General features: G+C 32.5%; 1 protein-coding gene across 1 annotated transcript in view; it reads left to right on the top strand.

The window, feature by feature from the left end:
* Positions 1-23,707, top strand: part of CDH19 (cadherin 19) — an 80,403-nt gene that overhangs the window by 29,558 nt on the left and 27,138 nt on the right. Inside the window, exons 3-9 of the mRNA XM_027118721.1 lie at positions 287-586; positions 3,815-4,109; positions 10,715-10,834; positions 13,875-14,039; positions 15,751-15,932; positions 16,686-16,939; positions 21,913-22,034. Of these exons, the coding sequence (XP_026974522.1) occupies positions 392-586; positions 3,815-4,109; positions 10,715-10,834; positions 13,875-14,039; positions 15,751-15,932; positions 16,686-16,939; positions 21,913-22,034 (1,333 nt within the window). The 5' untranslated portion in view covers positions 287-391. The remainder of the gene's footprint in view (positions 1-286; positions 587-3,814; positions 4,110-10,714; positions 10,835-13,874; positions 14,040-15,750; positions 15,933-16,685; positions 16,940-21,912; positions 22,035-23,707) is intronic.

Here is a 23,707-nt window from a genome sequence, read left to right as displayed (position 1 = left end):
ATTTTTAAAAATATCTCAGTGTCAGTTATCAATCAAGGAGATTGCTAGAGCAACTTTTCAACCTTCAGGCAAATTTATGACTACAATGACTGAGCAGAAATTTGTAATTGTACCATTCAAATTATTGCTGAGTTACAAAACATAATTAAGTAGCTTAACTGGAAGATGAGTGTGTATTTCTGTTCCATTTTTACAGATGCAAAAGTTGTATCATGTCTTTAACAATTATGGGAGAAAATATTATTTTTTAAATGTCGAGAATTTTGTTTTGTTTTTTGTTCTCTAGGAATATGAAAGATACCTAAGAGTTAAAAATATTACAAGGGAACATAAGATTTTTGTTTGCAACATACTGTTTCTCTGAAGAGTACCAGTTGGAATCAAGATCAGAATGAATTGCTGCTTATTGCTGCCTTTTATGTTGGGAATTCCTCTCCTATTGCCTTGCCTTATAGCAACAGAAAACTCTAAAACAGAGGAAGTTAAGCACCCAGCGGGATCTCATTTGAGAGTGAGGCGGGGCTGGATGTGGAACCAGTTTTTTGTACCAGAAGAAATGAATAAGACTAGACATCACATTGGCCAGGTACTGATTTTCTGAAAATGCTACAGGAAATAACCTTGTAAATCTGATCGAAAGAGTGGAGGAGGCTTTGGTATTTGATGAATTCTCCGTTTTTCTTAGTGGAACCATTAGAAAGCTTCAAACACCAGCATAATTGATTGTTATATTTGCAAGCACCTAAAATAATCGCAAAAACTTGAAGAAGAGGGAAAGCTCTGGTTTTTAAATTTCACTTTAACCTCATACAAAATTGCAGCATTTATCAACATCTGGAAATGTGATGGTGTTATTTTTGGTAATGGATCAAATCCACCACACGGAGAACAGTAATGTTTATCAACGGTATTTAGCCTGGTTTTCCATTATGCTAAGTAGGTGTTGATTTACCCCTCATTAATTTTTAATGAAGCAGATTAATACCAAGTCCTTTTACAGTTATGTAGCTTCAAGAGCCTACACACTTCATTTGATTAGTGAAGTTGAAGTAAAACAAATAATTATTTCATTTTCTTATAAGAATACATTTTAAGAAAATTTCCTTAATGAGACAAAACATTTCCTATTTATGTTTTTGGATTTTACTATTATTTGATTTTCTTCAAACAGAGGTAGTTATAATATCATGTCCTTCTCTGTAAGGCTCTTTCTCTGGATGAATGTACTGAAATAAGTTTAACCAATAATTAACTGACACTAAAATTTAATTGGGCCCAAAGTGTGAAACACTCAAAATTTATTAACTCTCTTTTTCTAGCCCTTTTAGGAGAGCTGCAGTGTTAGTGTGTTGTCTGGATTCCATATGGGTTCATCTGTCCCATCAGCCAAATATATGAGTACATTCATCCAAAGGCCTAGATTAGGGTTTTAGGCAAACAGATTTCAATTGCGCGCGCGCGCGTATGCACCCGCACGCGCGTGTGTCTGCCTGCTATAAGTAATATTTCTCACCCCTTTTTATTTTCTAAGATAACTCCAGGTAAAGCACAGGCAGAACAGTGTGAGGTCCGTTGTTAAGTGTCTGCTAGTTACCTGAGTCTCTAGCCATATTTACAGTGGACTCCGCAGACCCCCATAGGCTCTCCCACCACTGAATAAGGAGACATGCTACTATTGGCAGGCGAATGTTAGTGGTAAGGCTCTACAGGGAAATGCATCAATGCAGTCAGAACAGGGACTAGTCACTGAATAACTCACATTTTCTGGGTTTTGTTTTTCTGCTCCCTACACATATCTCCCATTACCTCCTTTCATATAGCGGTTTATTTTGCTTCTTTTTCATTCTGTAAAAATATTTATGAAAATATTCTAACAGATTCTTTTCCTCTAAACAGCCTCATTAAGCTTAAACCACATGCAGGTAACTGGTTTAAAATAGAGTAATAATGAATATGTACATGCTTATAATAATAGAGCTGGTAAAAATAAAATGTAGTTGATGTGTCCAAAATAACTTTCTTTTTGATCTTTTTGTTAAAAGAGATTAAATTTGGAAAGCACAATTAGGTAAAAATTTAGTCATATTGATTTGCCAAATTGATAATAACTATGTAATTGAAAAAATATTTTTGAATGGAAATACAGAAAATTTTATAACACTAGAATCCACAAAATTGAAATGTGTTTAACTTATGCATTTTGTGACAACAGGAGGAAGATGTTCAATATTTTTTTAATTAAATATGGGTCCTTAAAAAGATCAAGCTCACTGATCTATGAAAATTAACATGAATGTACTTGAAATACATTTATTCATGACTGAATTTGACTTGTCTTCATTCTAACATTCAAATTTTCAAACTACATTGAAATAATATTTGGAAACCAGGGGCTATGCATTGCTTTCATTTGGTATACTTATTGGAGAATACATTTGTTTTCCACAATTTCTTATCACTGGGGCATGGGGATTTCACTTTTATGAGTAATGAAGGACTTTCAAATTTTAAAAGCTGTAACTCTTTTTTATTATCTTTTTATTATCTTCAATTTGGTTCTTTCATTGTAGAGCAGTGATGTTCAACACATTATTAAAATTAGTTATTTTAGATATCTTTAGATATTCTCCACAATCACATAGAAAAAATTATTAATTAGTCCAGAATAATATATTGTACTTCAAGCTATCAGAAAAATTATGAAACTAAGGTTGTATTTTTTGGCTAACTTTGTAAATTTTCAGAGAAGCTCTTACTTTGCAGAAGGGTATATTCATAAATGGTGAATCAAGAAAACCATGGATTTACAATAATTAAGAGATTATTCTCTAATGCTTCCTTTCTTTATGTAAAAATAAGTTGGATATGAAAAATCATACAATGTTACCTATATCATGACATCTTTTTTATATATAAAATTCAAAATTCCATTCACACTATGAATAATGAACAAATTTACTTTGCTCTTAAATAAATAAAATAGTGAGGACAAAAGAAGTACATTTGAGAACTGAGTGACCTATGTTGGAAAGGAAGAGTTAGAGTTAATTTGGCTAAAACTCAAGGACTAAAAGACCATGTTAGGTACTGGTTTGCAGGGGAGGATCTGAGATCAAACAGGCCTTTTGGTGTAAATCATAATTCTACCCCAAAACCATGTGACGCTGTGAAAGTTTTTAAAATTTTCAGTCTCATTTTCCTTCTCTATTGAAAGAATTTATTATATCAATTATGTGTATTTTACAATGAATGCATGAGGATTAATTGAGAAAACTAATATAAAGTAATTTGTAGATTTTATGGATGATTGAGATTATTATCATCTTCTCAACATGCTCCCTAATTTTCTTACTAATATTTCCATGTTTTCTATGTGTTTTTAACCTAGAGATAGAACATCACTGTTTAAATTTATTTTAGATCATTATCTCTCTGTCTCTAGGCCCCCATCTAATATAAATATTTGAGAGTATGGTTTTAGTGACTAAAAATGTAATCATATGGAGTAAACACGAACCAACTTTTTTGTGCATAATGTATAAAAGGGGCTTTGTTTTTCAATCATTATAGTTTCTAATTAGAATCATCTGTTTAGAGTAATGAAATTTGTATAGCACTTTATGTTGAAAATTCAAAAACTTCTCTGCCTGGTGATAGATTTTAATCTTAAACTTAACATTTTACCTCACTTAATATAATATGGGAATTATATGGAATTTTTAACTTAGGGAATAATTAACAGACATGAAGATGCAATGATTAAAATTTGTCTTAACATGTTTGGAAAGTAAATTATCTCTCTTTGCACTTGCAGCTAAGATCTGATTTAGACAATGGAAACAACTCTTTCCAGTACAAGCTTTTGGGAGCTGGAGCTGGAAGTATTTTTGTCATTGATGAAAGAACAGGTGACATATATGCTGTACAGAAGCTTGATAGAGAGGAACGGTCCCTCTACACTCTAAGAGCCCAGGTAATAGACACCACTACTGGAAGGGCTATGGAACCTGAGTCTGAGTTTGTCATCAGAGTGTCGGATATCAATGACAATGAACCAAAATTCCTAGATGAACCTTATGAGGCCATTGTACCAGAGATGTCTCCAGAAGGTATTGCATATTAATTTACGTCAAAGATGTACCTATTAACAATGAAAGCAGATTTAAAATTTCGAGCATATGTTTTGGAAGTGAATTATTTACCGTTCTACACGGGTACTTCCTTCTGCAAATGTGTTAAGTAAAATATTTGAAAAATTAGACTAATGATTAAAATCTTGTAAATAATCATACTATATATTAATAAGTAATTTGTCTTGTTAAAATATAATTTCAGTCTTCAATAGAAAGAAACGTTTATTTGAGTATACATAAAATTCTTTAGCTTGTTCACTTATTGGTTTCTTCAATAAAATAATTTACTTTCCAAAACAAACTATTCTTTTGTATCTCAAAAAATACATAAGATCATCCTGAAAGAGTCACACATAAAAACAGGAGAAACCAATTTATAAGACTAGACTCCTAGATGCATCCAAACAACGGAACATGAAAACTAAAAACAAAACAAATGGTTGAAGACCTCTGTTTAGCCATATCCATTTTTAAGTTCTTTTTCAAACCCAATGTCACTTTAATAAATATTTTAAATATAATACTTGTAGAAGAGAATGCTTTCCATGAGATGTAAATCAGACATGTCTTTCCAATAGGGGGAAAATCATGGTATGGTTATACAAAATTTGTCCACTCATTCTTTGTCAGAAAAGTTTAATAATACAACAGATAGTAAAATTTAATTCACAAAATTTACTTAAGTATGATAAACTTCAATGTGATTTAATAATTGTCATTTTTAAATTATGCTAATGTGCTTTAAAACTGCCTCACCTAAACATTTGATTCATTAGCCAGGAAGTCTAAAAATGTATATTCCATTATATATTTTCCTGATTCTTCATTTTTTTTAACATTCCAGGTAACAATTTAAAGACCTATTTCTACATGTATTCAGAACATAGGTTTTTAACAACAGCCTAAACAAATTTAGCTGTGTAGCATGTATCAAGACAAACTCTCCTTAGATATAATTGACACATTAATATTGTCCTATTTGATAGCTAGGCAGTGATATATTTCTTCTTTTTTAAAATAAATTTATTTATTTATTTATTTATTTATTTATTTATTTATTTATTTTTGGCTGCACTGGGTCTTCTTTGCTGTGCGCAGGCTTTCTCTAGCTGTGGCAAGCGGGGACCGTTCTTCATTGGGGTGTGCAGGTTTCTCATTGCGGTGGCTTCTCTTGTTGCGGAGCACAGGCTCTAGGTGCATGGGCTTCAGTAGTTGTGGCACGCAGCCTCAGTAGTTGTGGCTCGCGGGTTCTAGAGCACAGGCTCAGTAGTTGTGGCACACGTGCTTAGTTGCTCCGCGGCATGTGGGATCTTCCCGGACCAGGGCTTGAACCCGTGTCCCATGCATTGGCAGGCGGGTTCTTAACCACTGAGCCACAGGGAAGTCCTGCAGTGATATTTCTTTTTCCCCTTTCCATTCTTCTCCTCCTCCTCCTTTCTCTCCTCCTCTTCCTCCTTCTTCTTCAACTAACATATGTTATGGGCCTCACATGTTCTAGGAACTTTTTGTAAGACTGGGGATTCAGTTGTAAAGTAAATATACGAAGTAACGGCTAGTATGGAACTTATATTTTAGTTATAGCACACGAACAGTAAATAACTCTTTTAAATAAGCCAGGTAATATTTGACATTGTATGTTATTAAAGTGTTAAGTATGGGTAAAGTATGATGATGATTAATTGACTGGAGGAAATGGGGACATTTAGGAGGTGACATTTGAAGGAAATGATACAAAAGGGCCAGCCATGCCATGTTCTGGGAAAAAAAAAATTCCATTGCAGGGTGAGGAGAATTGCATATATCAGTATTGGAGTTATTGGCATATTGCTGGCATGGAGGGCATGACAAAGGATGAGATCCCCTTAGTAGAGAATTTAGGTAGAGAAAAGGCAAACATACAGGGTGACCGAACTGATAGAACTTAGTTGACTGCTGAATTAGAATCAATGAGATTGGTCAGTCATGTAAGAAAAGAAACACATGAGGAGAGACGTTGCACAAGAAGACATCCTCCAACTCTGTGGAAGCTGCTTTGAGGTTGAATAAAATCAACGTTATTATTTCTCAAGCATTTGGTACAAGTTTACATGCTGCATCACCTATGTAAAATAAGTTTTTGCAATATGATATGTCTGATAAAGTGGGCATAGTCAAATATCGTCTTAAATTTATTTTTATAAAGTCCTTTGCAAAAACTAGATTTAAGATTCTAGAAAGCTGTCTAGAAAGACACAACTGATTTAAATTTTGCATGTTTGAAGAAAATCTCTCAAGGGTAATATAGGCAAACAATATCAACTATCAATGTAATGGATAGAATGCAGAATTGATATATTACAACATATTATGTTGAAGTTTATTATAGGAACAAGTAAACTGAGAAACTACTTTTATTAAAATCTGATTCTGAGACAATAATTTTTTAGAATTAAACTTTTGTTCACTTAACAGGGTAGATACCAACTGATTTAAGAGATCTTCAGGCTGCAAGAGTCCATCATTGGCTCTTTGCATTTCCAAATAGTTTGGCCATCTGTGATCAAGCTATGCTGACTCAACTCAGAGGCTCACAATGACCTTTGGATCCTTCAGTCACCAAGAGAAGGCTTTTCCCACTCTCTGGTCTACATTCCGTGCTAATTCAATTTCATGAATCTAGTCAATTTAAATTTTTAGGAGTTGCCATCAGTTATTCAATTCTAATTACAGGATGGTGTCTTAAGGTGGAATAATAGGAGTTAAGGGTGAGAGGATTCAGTATACACATATTTGTTCTGGGTTATTGGCCCTTCCCTTTACACATAATCATTGTGATCATTTTGCATTGTCACCGGTGTTCTAAAGTAGGGCGATCAGATTTCCAGTTCTACCTATGACAGCCCTACTAAACCCTATTTTTCTTTTTTCTGGCATCTTGTCCTAGAAGCATTTGTCCCTGATTTTTAATTTTTTAAAAATTTTATTAGTATCTGCATTACAACAAGCCAGAGTTAATTTGGTAGACATCTACTTTTTTAACTTGCAGTTTCTTTCATGGTGTGTGAGAAAAAGTGTGTGAGACATGTGGGCAGTGAATAAAGTTGTTTTAAGACATGGTTAAATCTGAAAGAGGGCTAGTTATAACCCAGTACACTATATAATAAAACACAGTTAAGCTAAGAAACCTATTAAATAATGTAAATACGTATGAAGAATATCCTTCTGATGATATATTTCAGGTTAAAATAGTCTGCATAAGATACCTTTCATTAATGTACATATAGACCATTTATCCTTTAGAAATACATTTATTTCTAATATAATTTAGAGAGAATTTAATTTTTGATCCATTAATGTAATAAACCCAACTTTGTCACTTTTAGTGAGAGTACAGTAAAATGAATAAAGAGAGACTAAACAGGTTAGATTATATATGTGACATGTACCATGCTTCATACATTGATCGAGTCAGTAATGCACATTAAAGATGATACGCAACAACTAAGTGTCTGTTGCCTATATTTAACTGGTGACACAAGGAAGGGGGTACTGTGAAACAATTATTGATTATTTCCATGAAAGACACATTATTGGCCTCATAGTGATTTTTTTCAACTTTGTATGCACTATAGTATAGCATACCTAACTGCGAGTGAATGCACAATTCCTCTTACACATGACAAGTCCTCATGGAAAACATAAATATACAAAATATTATCAAATATTTTTGTATTTCTTAATTGCTTTGATGTTTATTTATTATTACTATTTATTTACGTTTGACTATTTTTTGAAGATTTCTACAGTATTTAAATTACTGATTAGGAAAGTATACAGGCTTACTTCTCTCTATTGACTTTTTTAGAAAAAACATTTAGAAAATATTTAGAGGGTTTAAAGTTGCTTAATCTGTATTTAATGAATTGTAATGTCAATAAAACTGAAACAGGAGAAAAGGAAAGACTGAAACAACTGAAGAAAATAAAATCAGATCATCAGAGTGACGTAAGAGTTGAACATTGCTAAAGTCCTTCTGAACTTAATAGGCGACATTTACAAATTATGAGTAAAAATAAAGCAAGACTTTACGCAATGAACTTTTGGAAATTCTGCTGCATATTTGTATCATCTTCATTTATTTTACATTTCTTTTTTCCATGGTAAGTTTATAGTAAGATTCACAGACACATGATTTCACACACACACACACGCACGCACACACACACTCACTCACAAACATAAAAAGTGAATCACTGGTTAGTCATCAATGGTTCGTTATCAAGCACTGTTTGAAACATTGAAACATTGTAGAATTATGCCAGTTCTGTAGGATTGCTACTTTTAATTTAAAAGTGCAGTGAGTCTTATACGGGAGAACAATAATTATTTTCCTAGAAATTGAACTCCCTAACAAATTCACATGAGAGAGTTATTCTGAATATTTATAATATCATATTTTTACCCACTAAATTTTCTGAGTTTGACTTTTTTGGACTTACCCCACATGCAAAGAAATTATTTTTTGTGACATTAATATATTACATTAAGTTTTCCATTTAGTAGAGAAAAAGGTCATGACATATTAGGACATTGAAGAGGTATGTTTTGGTTAGAAGTAAATGAAGCGTCAATTAAAATGGGCTTTAAAATAAACTGAACTGGGAAGGACAACCTAACTCCATAGCTCTCGCCTCTAGAAATGAAGTATGGGTGGTCTATGAGTCAGTGCATTTTCTTGGTCTTCCTGATTCTCATTTGTACGGTACTAAGAAATCTAAAGTCTTAATTAAGAATTTCTCTTGGTCAACAACTAACAGTACAATGATTTTGACTATTGTTACTGAAGCCAGATACAGGTGGTCTAGTTCTGCAAACTAGAGACAGGAAACCCTGATAGAAATAAATGAAATGGAGACATCATGAGGAAATGTAGGGGAAGGAAATGGATGAGTGCATAGAAGCATAGTTAGAAGAACAAGACTTGCCTATTACAAACTGATAGAAATGGTCTCTAAGAAGCCTTTTGTTGGAATAATTCTTTACGATTCCTACAGGGAAATATCTATCTATTCATTTATTTAGTATTTGTATTATTGTGATATAATTGATAATATTGTGTAAGTTTAAGGCATACAATGTGCTGATTTCATACATTTATATATTGCAATGTGGTTACCACTATAGCCTTAGCTATCATTTCCATCATATCACATGATTATCATTTCCGTGGTGAAAACATTTCAGATCTAGTCTCTTAGCAACTTTGAAGTATATAATACAGTATTGCTGATACTGTATAATCACTATAAGGTACATAATCTCCTCAGAGCTTATTCATATTCTAACTGTAAGTTTGTACCCTTTGACAAACATCCCAATTCCCCTACAACCAAGACCCTGGTAACCAGTAATCCACTGTCTCTGTAAGTTCTGCTTTTTTTTTTTTTTTTTTAAGATTCCTCATATAATTCATTGCATACTCTGCCTTTGACTTAGCATAATGCCCTCAAGGTCCAACCATGTTGTCTCAAATGACAGGAACGTATTTAAAACACCTGAAACTAATGAGTGTCTACATGTTGAGTGGAGGACAGTATAAAACAAGCGTTAAATAACTAACATAACAATTCTAAAACAAAACAGCAAATACTATCAATACATGCAATTGAGGACCACAGTAAAAGTTTCAACATTTTTATTACTGAAGCATAGAATGGCTTCATGTTAGAATGTGTCAGTTTATAAAATTAGATTATAATGAAAAACTTCATAATGCTAATTTCATATAAAATCACAGCCTATTTGATTTAGTGTCATTTGTGTTGCCATTCTTATTGACATAGAACATAGTGTTTCAAAAGATGTGGATTTCCAACAAGACCCATAATGCTAGATTCCATGTTTACATAAAAATAATTTAAAAGCTCATTAAAGAAATATTTTTAATTTGACCATTAATTTTAAACATACAAATACTTATTTCCCATGAGTTTTATTGATTGTTACTGAATTTTAATGAGAATACTTACCTTATCAATCTCGTAGATTTTGTTTTGCACTTTAAAAAAAATCTTTAAAGAAAGTAGGCATTTTACAGAAGGGGATGAAGCAAGCCAAATAATTATGCTTATCTTCACACTATGTCGAGATCATTTCAATAATCTTTATTAATATTTTACTAATATTCTGTAATTTTTTGAGGTACAGGCCACAACATAGTTTTTTGAAGAAAACTGTTTCTAATTTCCCTTTGATTCCTCTGCTAACTGTTTCTAAATTCCCTTTGATTCCTCTCCTCCATCTTTAAATGATCCTTAATTACGTATTGTAACGGGTTGTTTAATAGTTATATTTCATTAGATCATGGATTCACATATTTAAAACTGTATATGGTGTATGGAAATTAGGGTTATTTTGTATAAGGTTTTATTTTCTTGTCTATACAGAAAGATACTTGTTTTATAATTCAGAACAGGGAGGACTAGTCTTTTATTGCATATCATCATCCTCCTTGCTAAAGAAAGAATACCTTACAGAACTGGAATCCATTTTTCAAGAAGACCATAGACTTAATTTCTTGTAACTATGTATTTTCTCTTCAGGAACATTTGTCATCCAGGTGACAGCAAGTGATGCTGATGATCCTTCAAGTGGCAATAATGCTCGTCTCCTGTACAGCTTACGACAAGGCCAACCATATTTCTCCATTGAACCAACAACAGGTATTCCTGGAAGAAACGAAGTGCAATTCAACATGATTCTAAGGCAAAGTCAGAGCAAAAGTTCTCTGCCTACAAACATGTTGTAAAGTAGACCTGATGTTTCAATAAATAAATGGGTTGTAATGTTAAGCATTTAATTATTTTTAATCTTTTAGCTGGTTTTTCTAATGTTGGGAGATTGGATTTTTCTCACCCATACCACAAATGATTTGTGTATGGGATATAAAACATACTTAAGGATTATTACAAATTAATTACAGAACTACAGACAACCCAATTTAAATATATGGGGAAAAGACATTTACAAACAATTGGCAAAAAAATCGACAAACAGAAAGCCTGCACGCATATTAAAATTGCTCAACCTCATTAGTCATCATGGAAATGCAAATTAAAATCACAGAGTTCCACCTGTACACCCAGCCAGAATGAGATTAAGCTGAGTTTATGGCTGGGTGTAGGAACTTAAAAAAAAATAGTTCTGTATTGTATGTCTTTTTGATTCACATGAATACAACATTTGCTTTTTCTGTCCTTCTCCAATTTCTGTTAATCAATTGAATACTTTATAAAATAAATTTAAAAATTGCTCTTATTTATTTACATCTATTAAACAGTTAAGAATTATGTGCCATTGATTGATGGACAAATATTGATTGCTTTGGTCACTACAAAGATTAAACCCATATAAATGAGCTTATAGTCTCTAAAGATGAGAAAAAAAAAATACCTGACTAACCAACGAAGAATGTGGCAAGTTCCAAAAGCAATAAAATTCTGTGATTGTTAATGAGACAAATATTTCCATCTTGATGACATGAAAAGCTTTAAAAAATTAAAGCATGTGTTGGGTCTTTAAGCATTTGTTATTGATTCATTCATTTAGCAAGTATTAAATAGGTCAGCCTTTATCAGTCAAGTTTCTTTTGAGAATCAGATTCTGAAAAATATGATTTGAGTGACTATATTCTTAATTCTCCCCGGGATAATACCTAGTTTCTATTATTCTGAAAGTACAGGTTAAAGTTATTTTAGTACATGCAGTGGATGCCTTAAGACATTCCCTTACACAATTTTGGTTGAGAAGGGTTGAATATGCAACAGGCATTGTACAGTATACTAGGTTTACAGCAGGACACCATTGCAACATTAAAAAAATAATAATAGGGCTTCCCTGGTGGCACAGTGGTTGAGAGTCCGCCTGCCAATGCAGGGGACACGGGTTCGTGCCCCGGTCCGAGAAGATCCCACATGCCACGGAACGGCTGGGCCCGTGGGCCATGGCCGCTGAGCCTGCGCGTCCGGAGCCTGTGCTCCGCAATGGGAGAGGCCACAACAGTGAGAGGCCCGCGTACCGCAAAAAACAAAAACAAAAGCAAATAATAATAACAATAAAAGGAAAGCAGCAGGGACTCTTTTCTCTTGGAACTTACAAATAAATATTAAACATTTGTGTATTAATAAATACATGCATTAAGTTTGTGAATATTATGAAGTGAAATAAACAAGGTTCAGTAGAAGAAAGTAAGAACTCCTTCATATTGTGTGGCCAAGGCAGAATACACTGAAACCAGAATGCTGAGCTGTGATGTGACCAAGGTGAGGAGAGCATGGAAGGCATTCTAGGTTATGGGAAGAATGTATAGGAAATTCCTGAGAAAGGAGAGTGTTTAAGCTCTTAGACTAACTAGACACCAATGTGAAAAAGCACCGAGGAGGAGACTAGAAAATGGGCTATCTGTGTAGTAGATGTGTGCTGGGTGACACTGGATCTTCACAACCATTTTGATCACTGTCTGTTCCTCCAGCCCTCACTGGAGGGCTGAGCAAATTAGCTGAACATATTGAGCAAATTAGCTAAAGCAATTAATTGTATTAATGGAGGAGCAGTAGAGCCGACAGCAAGAGAGCAAGACAATTGGAAGCCAAAGCACAGAAGTGGTAAGTTTTCGAGTGTGTAAGAGGATCTAGGAATATATGTCCTTTATCCATTCTGAAGGTAAGAAGACAGGTTGAAAATAAAGTCAGCAAAGTTAATTGAAGCCTCCATACATGGGAAGTGAAGGCCTCTGTGTTCGTCTCACTCGCTGACTAATCTCTACACCTAATACTTTAATACTATTCTCCTTTGCTAATAGGAAACACAATTCTCTGTTGAGTCACACACAGGGAGATATTAGGAGCATGTGTTTCATATATTCCATGGTTTCCATACTGATTCATATAATATAGTTGTGAAACACTTCAGTCCACAATTAAAATCTCATCATAATGTGGTCCAATTTGTCCTTCTTTTATTTTTTTACAATTTTTTAATTAACACTTTTTCCCCAGACATATTTGAAGATTAGCCATTCTCTTTCTTATATTTGTATTATGTGTTCCCCAAATCTTTAGGATTACAACCCTTCTATTCACCACCTTAAATTTTTCCTAGGTTGTTTTCAGTGATGATTAACTTTTTACTAAATAATTTTATAGAAAGTGGACATTTATTACCACATTTCCATGGTCCAATATGTATATGAATATCTCTGTTGGTGGATTATGAATAACTGTGAGTCAAAAATCAGCTCTTCTTCATATATTATGACTCAAAATAAACTTAACATCACAGGTGCACAATATTTTTGCATAAATTTGGTATTATAGTTTTACATGTATCCATAATAAACTAACTTCTTCTAAGTGTAGGGGAAAAGTTAATCGTAGAGCCCTAATATTATGTTAGAGAAGAAAGCAGAAAATAAGTTGAGGTAAAAATAAGACATTCTTCTTCTCTCCCTGTGGTTTATCTTAACATAGTATTTTATTAAGATTCCACTAGTATTAGTATTGTGATGGCCACTCTAAACTTCAGGCAGAGGTGGTGATTGACTGATTATTGTTGTATTTTTTTCTCCAGGGCAGCATCTAGCACATTGTAGTGGTTCAAAATGTGTCAAAAGAATGATTTTATGTTTGAATTCTTAAGAAATTAACTAGGAAGATGCCATGGTTAATAATGAAATAATAATTATAGTTTATTATGTCTTTAAAGGAGTCATAAGAATATCTTCTAAAATGGATAGAGAACTGCAAGATGAGTATTGGGTGATTATTCAAGCCAAAGACATGATTGGTCTGCCTGGAGCACTGTCTGGAACAACAAGTGTATTAATCAAACTTTCTGATGTTAATGACAATAAGCCTATATTTAAAGACAGTAAGTAAAAAGGATTCTAATAAATAATTTTTGAAAGTATGGGAAATAGCACAAACTAAGTCTTGATTTAGCAAAGTGCTTAAAGCATCTGCTTTCAGATTTAGGGTAGTGTCACTCTTTCCTCCAGATTAACTTGTTGGCAATTTTTAATTTGTACAATCAAATGAACGGTTCTTTTAATTTTCCCACAATGAAAGAGACACAGTAGCACAGTTACACTATTACTTCCTGAAAACAGCAAAATATTACCAACTTTAAAGTAACATTTCTCCCACTTAAAAAAGGAAAATCTCACAAAGCAGTCTGTGGAATGACCTGCTATATGCTACTAAGGAAGTCAAGAATCCCTTTAAAGAAAAATTATACTGAACATTCTCCTTTTTTTAATTCTAAAAAGATTTATTCTTTAGGATATTAACACCTGTGATTATTTTGTACATTTTAGCATAAATTACAAATGATATATGAATGACTAGTTCTTTGTAAGTTTTATGCAAGTTACTTTTGAAAAGTAAAGAGAAAAAACCTTATTTATATTTATATCTATGTATTTCAAATATAGCTGCCAGTATTTTCTTGTGACCAAAACAATGGGGTCATCTGACTTCATCTTTCTCTCTCTTTTTAAAATTTATTTTATTGAGACATAGTCGATTTACAATGTTGTGTTAATTTCTACTGTACAGAAAAGTGATTGAGTTATACATATATATAATTCTTTTTGATATTCTTTTCCTTTATGGTTTATCAGAGGATATTGAATATAGTTCCCTGTACTATTCAGTAGGACATTGTTGTTTATCCATTCTATACACAATAGTTTGCATCAGCTAGCCTCAAACTCCCAATCCATCCCTCCCCCACCGCCATCCTCCTGACAACCACAAGTCTGTTCTCTATGTCTCTGAATCTGTTTCTGTTTCATAGGTAAGTTCATTTGTGTCACATTTTAAATTCCACATATAAGTGATATCTTATGGTATTTGTCTTTCTCTTTCTGAGTTACTTCAGTTAGTATGATAATCTCTAGGTTCATCCATGTTGCTGCAAATGGCATTATTTCATTCTTTTTTATGGTTGCATAATATTCCATATCTTTCTTTTCCATTTCCACTAATGGAATGGAATTAATGCAATCCAGGCTCAGATTCTCAAAGTCAAACTATTACCCTTAGAACTCAACTATTTGTTTTTGGACTCTACCGTCTTTAATTCATACTTATATTGGGTTGGCCAAAAAGTTCGTTCAGGCTTTTTTGTAACATCTTATGGAAAAACCCAAATGAACCTTTTGGCCAACTCAATATTTATTGGTTATTTTAGGTATCAGAGAATTCTTGAGTGAAATTGAAAAACTCTTTTAATTAAATTTAATTTGGCATGGTGGAAGGATACAATAAAAATAAACCTAAGAATATTGAGAAGGTATACATATGAATAGAAATTTGGAAATTATATGTACTGGTGAAAGGACTTCCTAAGATATATTTAAGAGAAAATAATAGATACTCAAAAAGATATGAGGGAAATGTTCAGATTGCAAAATAATAAAGGGAGAGAGAGAGCAACAGAGAGAGGTATTTAGAACAAGTAATTGGTGAAAAGGGTGGGTATGATTTTCCCGACAGCCCATAATAAAGGGAGGGTGTTATATTTAGGAGTTTTTTATGTTAATTATCTGTGCAAAATATCCTAAATTTTGTTTTTAAAGGTTTATTTCGCTTGACTGTCTCTGAATCTGCATCTGTTGGGATGTCGATTGGAAAAATCATGGCATATGATAATGACATAGGAGAGAATGCAGAAATGGATTACAGCATAGAAGATGATTCAAAAACGTTCGATGTCATTACTAATAATGAGACCCAAGAAGGAATAATTATATTAAAAAAGGTAGATGCATTAAAATTATTTGTTTTGCATAATAATGCAAAATCAAATCAGAAATGCATATATATTTTGTGTAACCAGTTAGTTTTTGCTTTGTTACGTAATTAAAATAAGACCCTGTGATTTAGTTTAGGGAGCAAAAGAAAAGATATATTATATGTGCTTTTATAAAAAATTCTAAGATATTTCATTTTTTAGAATATTAACATATATGATTATTACCTACATCTTAGTATTAATTACAAATAATAATATACAAATAGCTAATTATCAGTTTTATGCAAGATACTTCTGAAAACATAAAGAAAAAAGCTCAGTTATTTATATTTTATATCTATATATTTCAAATATAATTGATGAGAGAGTTAATTGTTACCGAGATCTTTTGAATTATATTGTAGAGTAGTTTTTTTTAAAAGATTTTAATACACAGGGGAAACTTTTTGAAATTATCTTAAATAACAGGAAATTAATTCTCAACTCCATATTTATACTCAGAAAAGTATACTTTTAATCCTAGATAAAAAATATAATTATTAACCCAAAACATTTTATAATAGACATAAATAACAAAATACACATAGGGATTTGCTACACAACTACTTAATGAAAATATCAGAGGGATCCAAGAACATAAATAGTAAAACCTAACTGGAAAGCAACTGAGACTTAATTTAACAACAAAAACTTTTTTTTCTTAAGTAATTCCTCGGGTCACTGATACCAGTTTTCTGTGTACACTGCATTTCTTTGCAGAGAGTAGACTTTGAGCACCAGAACCACTATCGTATTAGAGCAAAAGTTAAAAACCGCCGAGTTGATGAGCAGCTCAGGAAATACCATACTGAAGCTTCCACCACTTTCATCAAGATCCAGGTGGAAGATGTTGATGAACCTCCTGTTTTCCTCCTCCCGTATTACTTATTTGAAATCTTTGAAGGAAGCCCGTACGGATCATTTGTAGGCACCGTCTCTGCCACAGATCCAGATCAGAGGAAATCTCCTATCAGGTATGTCTGGAAGGCCAGCTTTGCATTAGTAAATGAGGGAACACAGATTAGCTTGAAAATAAAATTTCATATTAATGTAACAAGGATATATCTAGATCTGTATTTCTCTCTAAGGTACTTATAAAATTTGCAACAGTTTAAACAAGTTGAAACAGGAAGCCTCACTATTGGTTAAGATGCAGTGAAATAAGAACTTGAAAACGTGCAAGAAAGAGGCAATCACCAACTAAAATTAGATACAGTCAACTCTCTATTAATTGGGGTAAGAAGGTGAGGGAAAAGAAACCCTTGATTATGCCAAATCAGAGCAGAAACAAAGCTGATCACAATGTGGTTCATCTAAACACTGTTTAATTAAAATGATATTCAAAAATAAACTAAGCTTTTATAGGGTACTGCTAAAGGAGTAAAAGTGAAGTAAGTCCAATCAATTAGAAATAAATTTCTGTGTTGCAATTAAACAATATTTACCATCTATTAAATTAGTCTGTTATATTCAGGTAGTATATTTTCTTTCTGTTTTTTTTTGTATTTGCATCATAGTTCTGGTTAAAAATAAAAGCAAAACCTTTTACATGTTTCCTTCCACCACCTTCCCTTGCTCATCCATTTTCCATACTTTACAGTCCAGGGACTTACACAAACTTCCATATATTTATTAAGGTGCTGGGTACTGCTTTGCTCTTTGGAAGAGCTACTGACACAAAGAAGAGCTTCTTTAAATTTCTGAGAGAGACGATGCTCCCACTTTTCCACTGTAATTCCTAATCATAAAATGCTGCCTTCTAATATGTAGATACAGTTCCTGTTTATTAGGAGGAACTTTAATAATGAATATAAGTATATATGTGTGTGTATATACAAGTCAGTAAATTAATTGTTTAGATTTTAAAGAGTATATTAACCTGTTTGTTTTTCTGACAATACTAAAGAATACATAATTTTAAAAAATGCTTTCATGATTGAATCTTTCATTATATTATTCTTTATAATAATAAAATTGTAGAAACAATTTAAATATCTAATCTCAGTGGTGTAAATAAGGCAATGAATGATGAATGCTTTCTAATGATGCTTATGAACATAAAGACATGGCATGATTCTTTAAAAATAATACAAAATCAAAAATAATAATAATAATAAAAAATCATTAGAGTCGTATGTTTACTACAAGTAAAATATTATGTAAAATAAATGAGAAAAATAAGTGAGCACACCCAAATATTAACAGAGGTTGTGTTTTTTTGGTTTTGTATTTTTAATTTATTTAACTTATTTTTTATACAGCAGGTTCTCATTAATCATCAATTTTATACACATCAGTGTATACATGTCAATCCCAATCTCCCAATTCATCACACCACCACACCCACCTGCCCGCCACTTTCCCTCCTTGGTGTCCATATGTTTGTTCTCTACATCTGTGTCTCAATTTCTGCCCTACAAACTGGTTCATCTGTACCATTTTTCTAGGTTCCACATACATGCGTTAATATACGATATTTGTTTTTCTCTTTCTGACTTACTTCACTCTGTATGACAGTCTCTAGGTCCATCTGCGTCTCTACAAATGACCCAGTTTCATTCCTTTTTATGGCTGAGTAATATTCCATTGTATACATGTACCACATATTCTTTATCCATTCGTCTGTTGATGGGCATTTAGGTTGCTTCCATGACCTGGCTATTGTAAATAGTGCTGCAATGAACATTGGGGTGCATGTGTCTTTTTAAATTATGGTTTTCTCTGGGTATATGCCCAGTAGTGGGATTGCTGGGTCATACGGTAATTCTATTTTCAGTTTTTTAAGGAACCTCCTTACTGTTCTCCATACTGGCTGTATCAATTTACATTCCCACCAACAGTGCAAGAGGGTTCCCTTTTCTCCACACCCTCTCCAGCATTTGTTGTTTGTAGATTTTCTGATGATGCCCATTCTAACTGGTGTGAGGTGATACCTCATTGTAGTTTTGATTTGCATTTCTCTAATAATTAGTGATGTTGAGCAGCTTTTCATGTGCTTCTTGGCCATCTGTATGTCTTCTTTGGAGAAATTTCTATTTAGGTCTTCTGCCCATTTATGGAATGGGTTGTTTGTTTTTTTAATATTGAACAGCATGAGTTATTTATATATTTTGGAGATTAATCCTTTGTCTGTTGATTCATTTGCAAATATTTTCTCCAATTCTGAGGGTTGTCTTTTTGTTTTATTTACGGTTTCCTTTGCTGTGCAAAAGCTTTGAAGTTTCTTTAGATCCCATTTGTTTATTTTTGTTTTTATTTCCATTACTCTAGGAGGTGGATCAAAAAAGATCTTGCTGTGATTTATGTCAGAGTGTTCTTCCTATGTTTTCCTCTAAGAGTTTTATAGTGCCTGATCTCACATTTAGGTCTCTAATCCATTTTGAGTTTATTTTTGTATATGGTGTTAGTGGCTGTTCCAATTTCATTCTTTTACATGTAGCTGTCCAGTTTTCCCAGCACCACTTACTGAACAGACTGTCTTTTCTCCACTGTATATCCTTGCCTCCTTTGTCATAGATTAGTTGACCATAGGTGCGTGGGTTTACCTCTTGGCTTTCTATCTTGTTCTATTGATCTATGTTTCTGTTTTTGTGCCAGTACCATATTGTCTTGATTACTGTAGATTTGTAGTATAGTCTGAAGTCAGGGAGTCTGATTCCTCCAGCTCCGTTTTCTTCCCTCAATACAGCTTTGGCTTTTCAGGGTCTTTTGTATCTACATACAGATTTTAAGATTTTTTGTTCTAGTTCTGTAAAAAATGCCATTGATAATTTGATAGGGATAGCATTGAATCTGTAGATTGCTCTGGGTAGTATAGTCATTTTCACAATATTGATTCTTCCAATCCAAGAACATGATATAGCTCTCCATCTGTTGGTATCCTCTTTAATTTCTTTCATCAGTGTCTTATAGTTTTCTGCATACAGGTCTTTTGTCTCCCTAGGTAGGTTTATTCCTAGGTATTTGATTCTTTTTGTTACAATAGTAAATGGGAGTGTTTCCTTAATTTCTCTCTCAGATTTTTCATCATTAGTGTATAGGAATGCCAATTTTGTATCCTGCAACTTTACCAAATAATTTTGTATCCTGCAACTTTACCAAATTCATTGACTAGCTCTAGTAGTTTTCTGGTGACATCTTTAGGATTCTCTATGTATAGTATCATGGCATCTTTCACAAGTGGAAGAGGCTGTCTTTAAACATCTTTCACCTGTGCATTATAAAAGTACTTTAAAATTCTTGAAAGATCTGGTGGAGTTGCACCTACTTGGGAATCTCTAGGCTTTGTATATGGGCTTGGCTATTATGTGCCTCAGTTTTTCTTCTGGGAAGTGGGAATAGTAGAGGCGTACAAAGATTAAGAACCTGATATAAAGACATCCTTATATGTATGGAAGAATCTTTTGTTTCTATCATTCTGTCAAGAGCTCTTAGCAATGAGAAAACATTACATAGCCACATTCTATTCACTCAGCATTTTTAGAGGAATGAAGAGTCTTTAAAAAAGGAACTGTGAAGCAAACCAAAGATTAAAACTTTATTTTTTAAGCTTTTTAGTTCAAGCTCTTTCTAATATGTATTACACACTTCTTTCCTTTCTTAAATGGTGTGTATTCACTATTATTTTAAATGTTACTGATGACTCAGGGTCATAATTTTTTAAAACTTTTATAAGGAAATAATCTCAAACTTTTGGTTGGTTTTATTTGGAATGGTGTATTATAGAAACAGGATACTCTGTACCCTTACTACAAAATATTAAACTACTGTTTCGTTTTGTCAACAAGTCTAAGTAGGAAATGTGACCACTTGTGGATATGTAAGCAAATTGCTTATAAAGGTTTAAAAATGAGTAGAGCTAAAACCAAATTCTTTTAAAGCTTAATTCTTTGTAGTTTCTGTTTTAATTTTCCCCTCAACACCAACCTACAAATTATTGTGATATTTTTAGAGAACTGTCAATTCAAGATTAAAATATTCTCATCTTTTGCCACATAATTATGGTAAATCTCATTGATGTCTTATCAAAATCTTTAGGAATATATATGCAATGAGAAGGCATCACTGAACCCTAGTTATTACTCTTCTTTAATTTTAATTATTGATCATTTGCAAGCAGATAAGACATGCTGAGTACTTCAAAGTCTTCTTTCATTGTGGAATTTGAGATTATTTTCCGGGCTTTTGCATGAGAGAATTCTATTATCTGGCTTCTTTCCATGCATGATCTAATAATAGCACATTACACCTACTATCCTTACTTCCTCACTTTCAGGAGATATGTTTATATATGTATATATGTTTATATATGTATATATATAGATATGGTTATATGTGTATACACACACATATATATGTATATAAATATATGTAATAAATACATACTTTATTTTTATTAGATATTATCTAATTATTTCCTTAAATAAAAACAAACATTTCTCATATGTCAGCAATCAAGTAACTATAATATGATGCACAGATTTAGAAAGTAACTATGTGGTGTAACAAGGAGACTCAGCAGCCTAAACTGAGAATTTGTTTTACATTGCTTCAAAGGAAAAAATAGGTTCACAAGCTTTCATTTTTACCCCCGTTTATTTGTACTTCTCTTCATTTTGCAAAAGACATTTGCCATTTCTTTTTAACCAAGTCATTCACTTATGAAAATTCTCTTCTGGGAATAAGAATGAGTGACATGTGTCTAGATTTCACACGTGTCAATTGAAATCTAGAACTGTTTTAGGTTTTTGGTGTTTTTTGTTTCTGTCTCCATTGAGTTGAATCTTAAATGTAGAATGCACCTTTCTGAAAATTGTTCAGCATTGCATTAGCTGTGTAGAGTGTGGACCTGATAATATTTTATTGCTTAAAAAGAGTGTTATACACTCTTTAAAGAGTATTATATGGGGAAAATAATTAAATTAAGGAGTTATTTTTGTGTGTGCAGGTATTCTATTACCAGAAGCAAAGTGTTCAGTATTGATGACAATGGTACAGTCTTCACAACTAACCCTCTTGATCGAGAGATTAGTGCTTGGTATAACCTAAGTGTTACAGCCACAGAAAAATGTAAGTACTCATTTGGGAACCATATATTGGTTCCCCATATTTTTTAAACCATTCAGTAATCTCTAAACATAGAGACAAAAGCTAAAGTGTTGCTGAAATTAGAATTAAATGGTATTTTATATGTCAATTCATACATGTGTATTTAATTTATTATTTTAAATTCAAAATGTCTGCACATTCTTACTACATCTTATTTATATACTTACCACTAAATATCTTCATTTTTATTATGGCAATAAATAATGTTTAATGCAAGAAATAAATCATGGAAAATTCAGAAAAACACAAGAAATAAACAAAAAATCCCTTGAAATTCTAAGAACTTTTAATTATATAATTATATGTTCTTACCATATTTTTCATGAATGCATTTTTAAATCAATTTTTAAAAATTGAATATAAATTTTGTAAGTTTTTTCAAACTGGATATATAAAATATTGCCCAGTAAAATGTGTTCAAATTAAACTCATTGTGTCAGCAGTGCTGATAGTCACATCTTTAATAATCAGTAGTGACCAGTTTTTTTCCACAGAGAAGCAGATGATTCCATTTTCAGGTTGCAAAACATAGATAAAATCATCCCAGTTTAACACTTAGATTGTGTCTTCAGAATTCTCAATCAGAATTAGATCAACCATATTCATTCAGGCTCAAAAGAATAGATAGAACACAATGGAAAGGATTATCAAAATCTTCCCTATTACTTAGTCAATGGTTTTAATATAGTACAGTAAAGGATTCAATTTGTGAGTTTTCAATATTTTAGATTGCATCCTTTCAAAACTGATTTTGCATAGAATTTTAGTAATCGTGTTTACTTTCTTGGCTTGTTCTTTGAAAGTCTTTGAACATATATCTTACTACTCACCTTATTGAGCAGTAGGCTGATGAGACGGTGGAGTACAAAGCATCTCTTGCATACTTTTTGTCATACATTGAATAGCTCTTTGGAAACTGCAGAAAGACTGGGTCTGGGTTTTGAATTTTCTGTTTAACTAAACGATAAATGATGGGGAGCAAATGTTGCAGGGGAGTAAATGCCTGCTGCACAGAAGAAACGCCAAGGCTTTTGGTGTCAGAAAACACAAAGATGTTTGTCTAAAAGCAAGAAACTTTTATTCATTGCATATTTCTGAGAACAAATTATTTATATCATTACTTACAAGACTGCTGAGAAAAGAATTCAAATCAGTTCAAAGGAGGACTGGACATCTTTGAAAAATGTGTTTCTATGTAAAGTAGCCTTCAACTATTGAAAGAGCATGTTTTAATGAATTTATGTAAATAATTAGCCACTGTAATCTTATTTTATATATAAGGGGAATTTTTTGTAAGACTATATCATTAACTTCTGTTAAATGAGAAGTACTACAATTTAAGTGATTAAAAAGCAGAGTCTTTAAAATGTGTTATTTGTATTGTTAGACATAAATATTGTGTCCTCTTCTCTAAGAGGAAGGAAGGAAAGACTTTTCCCTAATTTTCAACAGGTAGAGTTAAGCCTCTTTTTTTTTTTTTAAGTTTGTATTTGCCCTTATGAATTACAATTGCAAATATAATGCTTTGTGATTTTAAAAGAAAGAGCATGTAAGATTATAAATAAAAACACTGAGACCAACAAAAGAAACTCCCTCTCCCCACTCTTCAATGTATGTACCTTCCCATGGCTTTT

The sequence above is a fragment of the Aethalodelphis obliquidens genome, unplaced genomic scaffold, assembly GCF_003676395.1.
Source record: "Aethalodelphis obliquidens isolate GAN/ISIS:26980383/991018 unplaced genomic scaffold, ASM367639v1 scaffold19, whole genome shotgun sequence".
NCBI lineage: Eukaryota > Metazoa > Chordata > Mammalia > Artiodactyla > Delphinidae > Aethalodelphis > Aethalodelphis obliquidens.
Note: the sequence above shows the minus strand (reverse complement) of the source record. Positions and strands in the feature narration are given on the sequence as shown.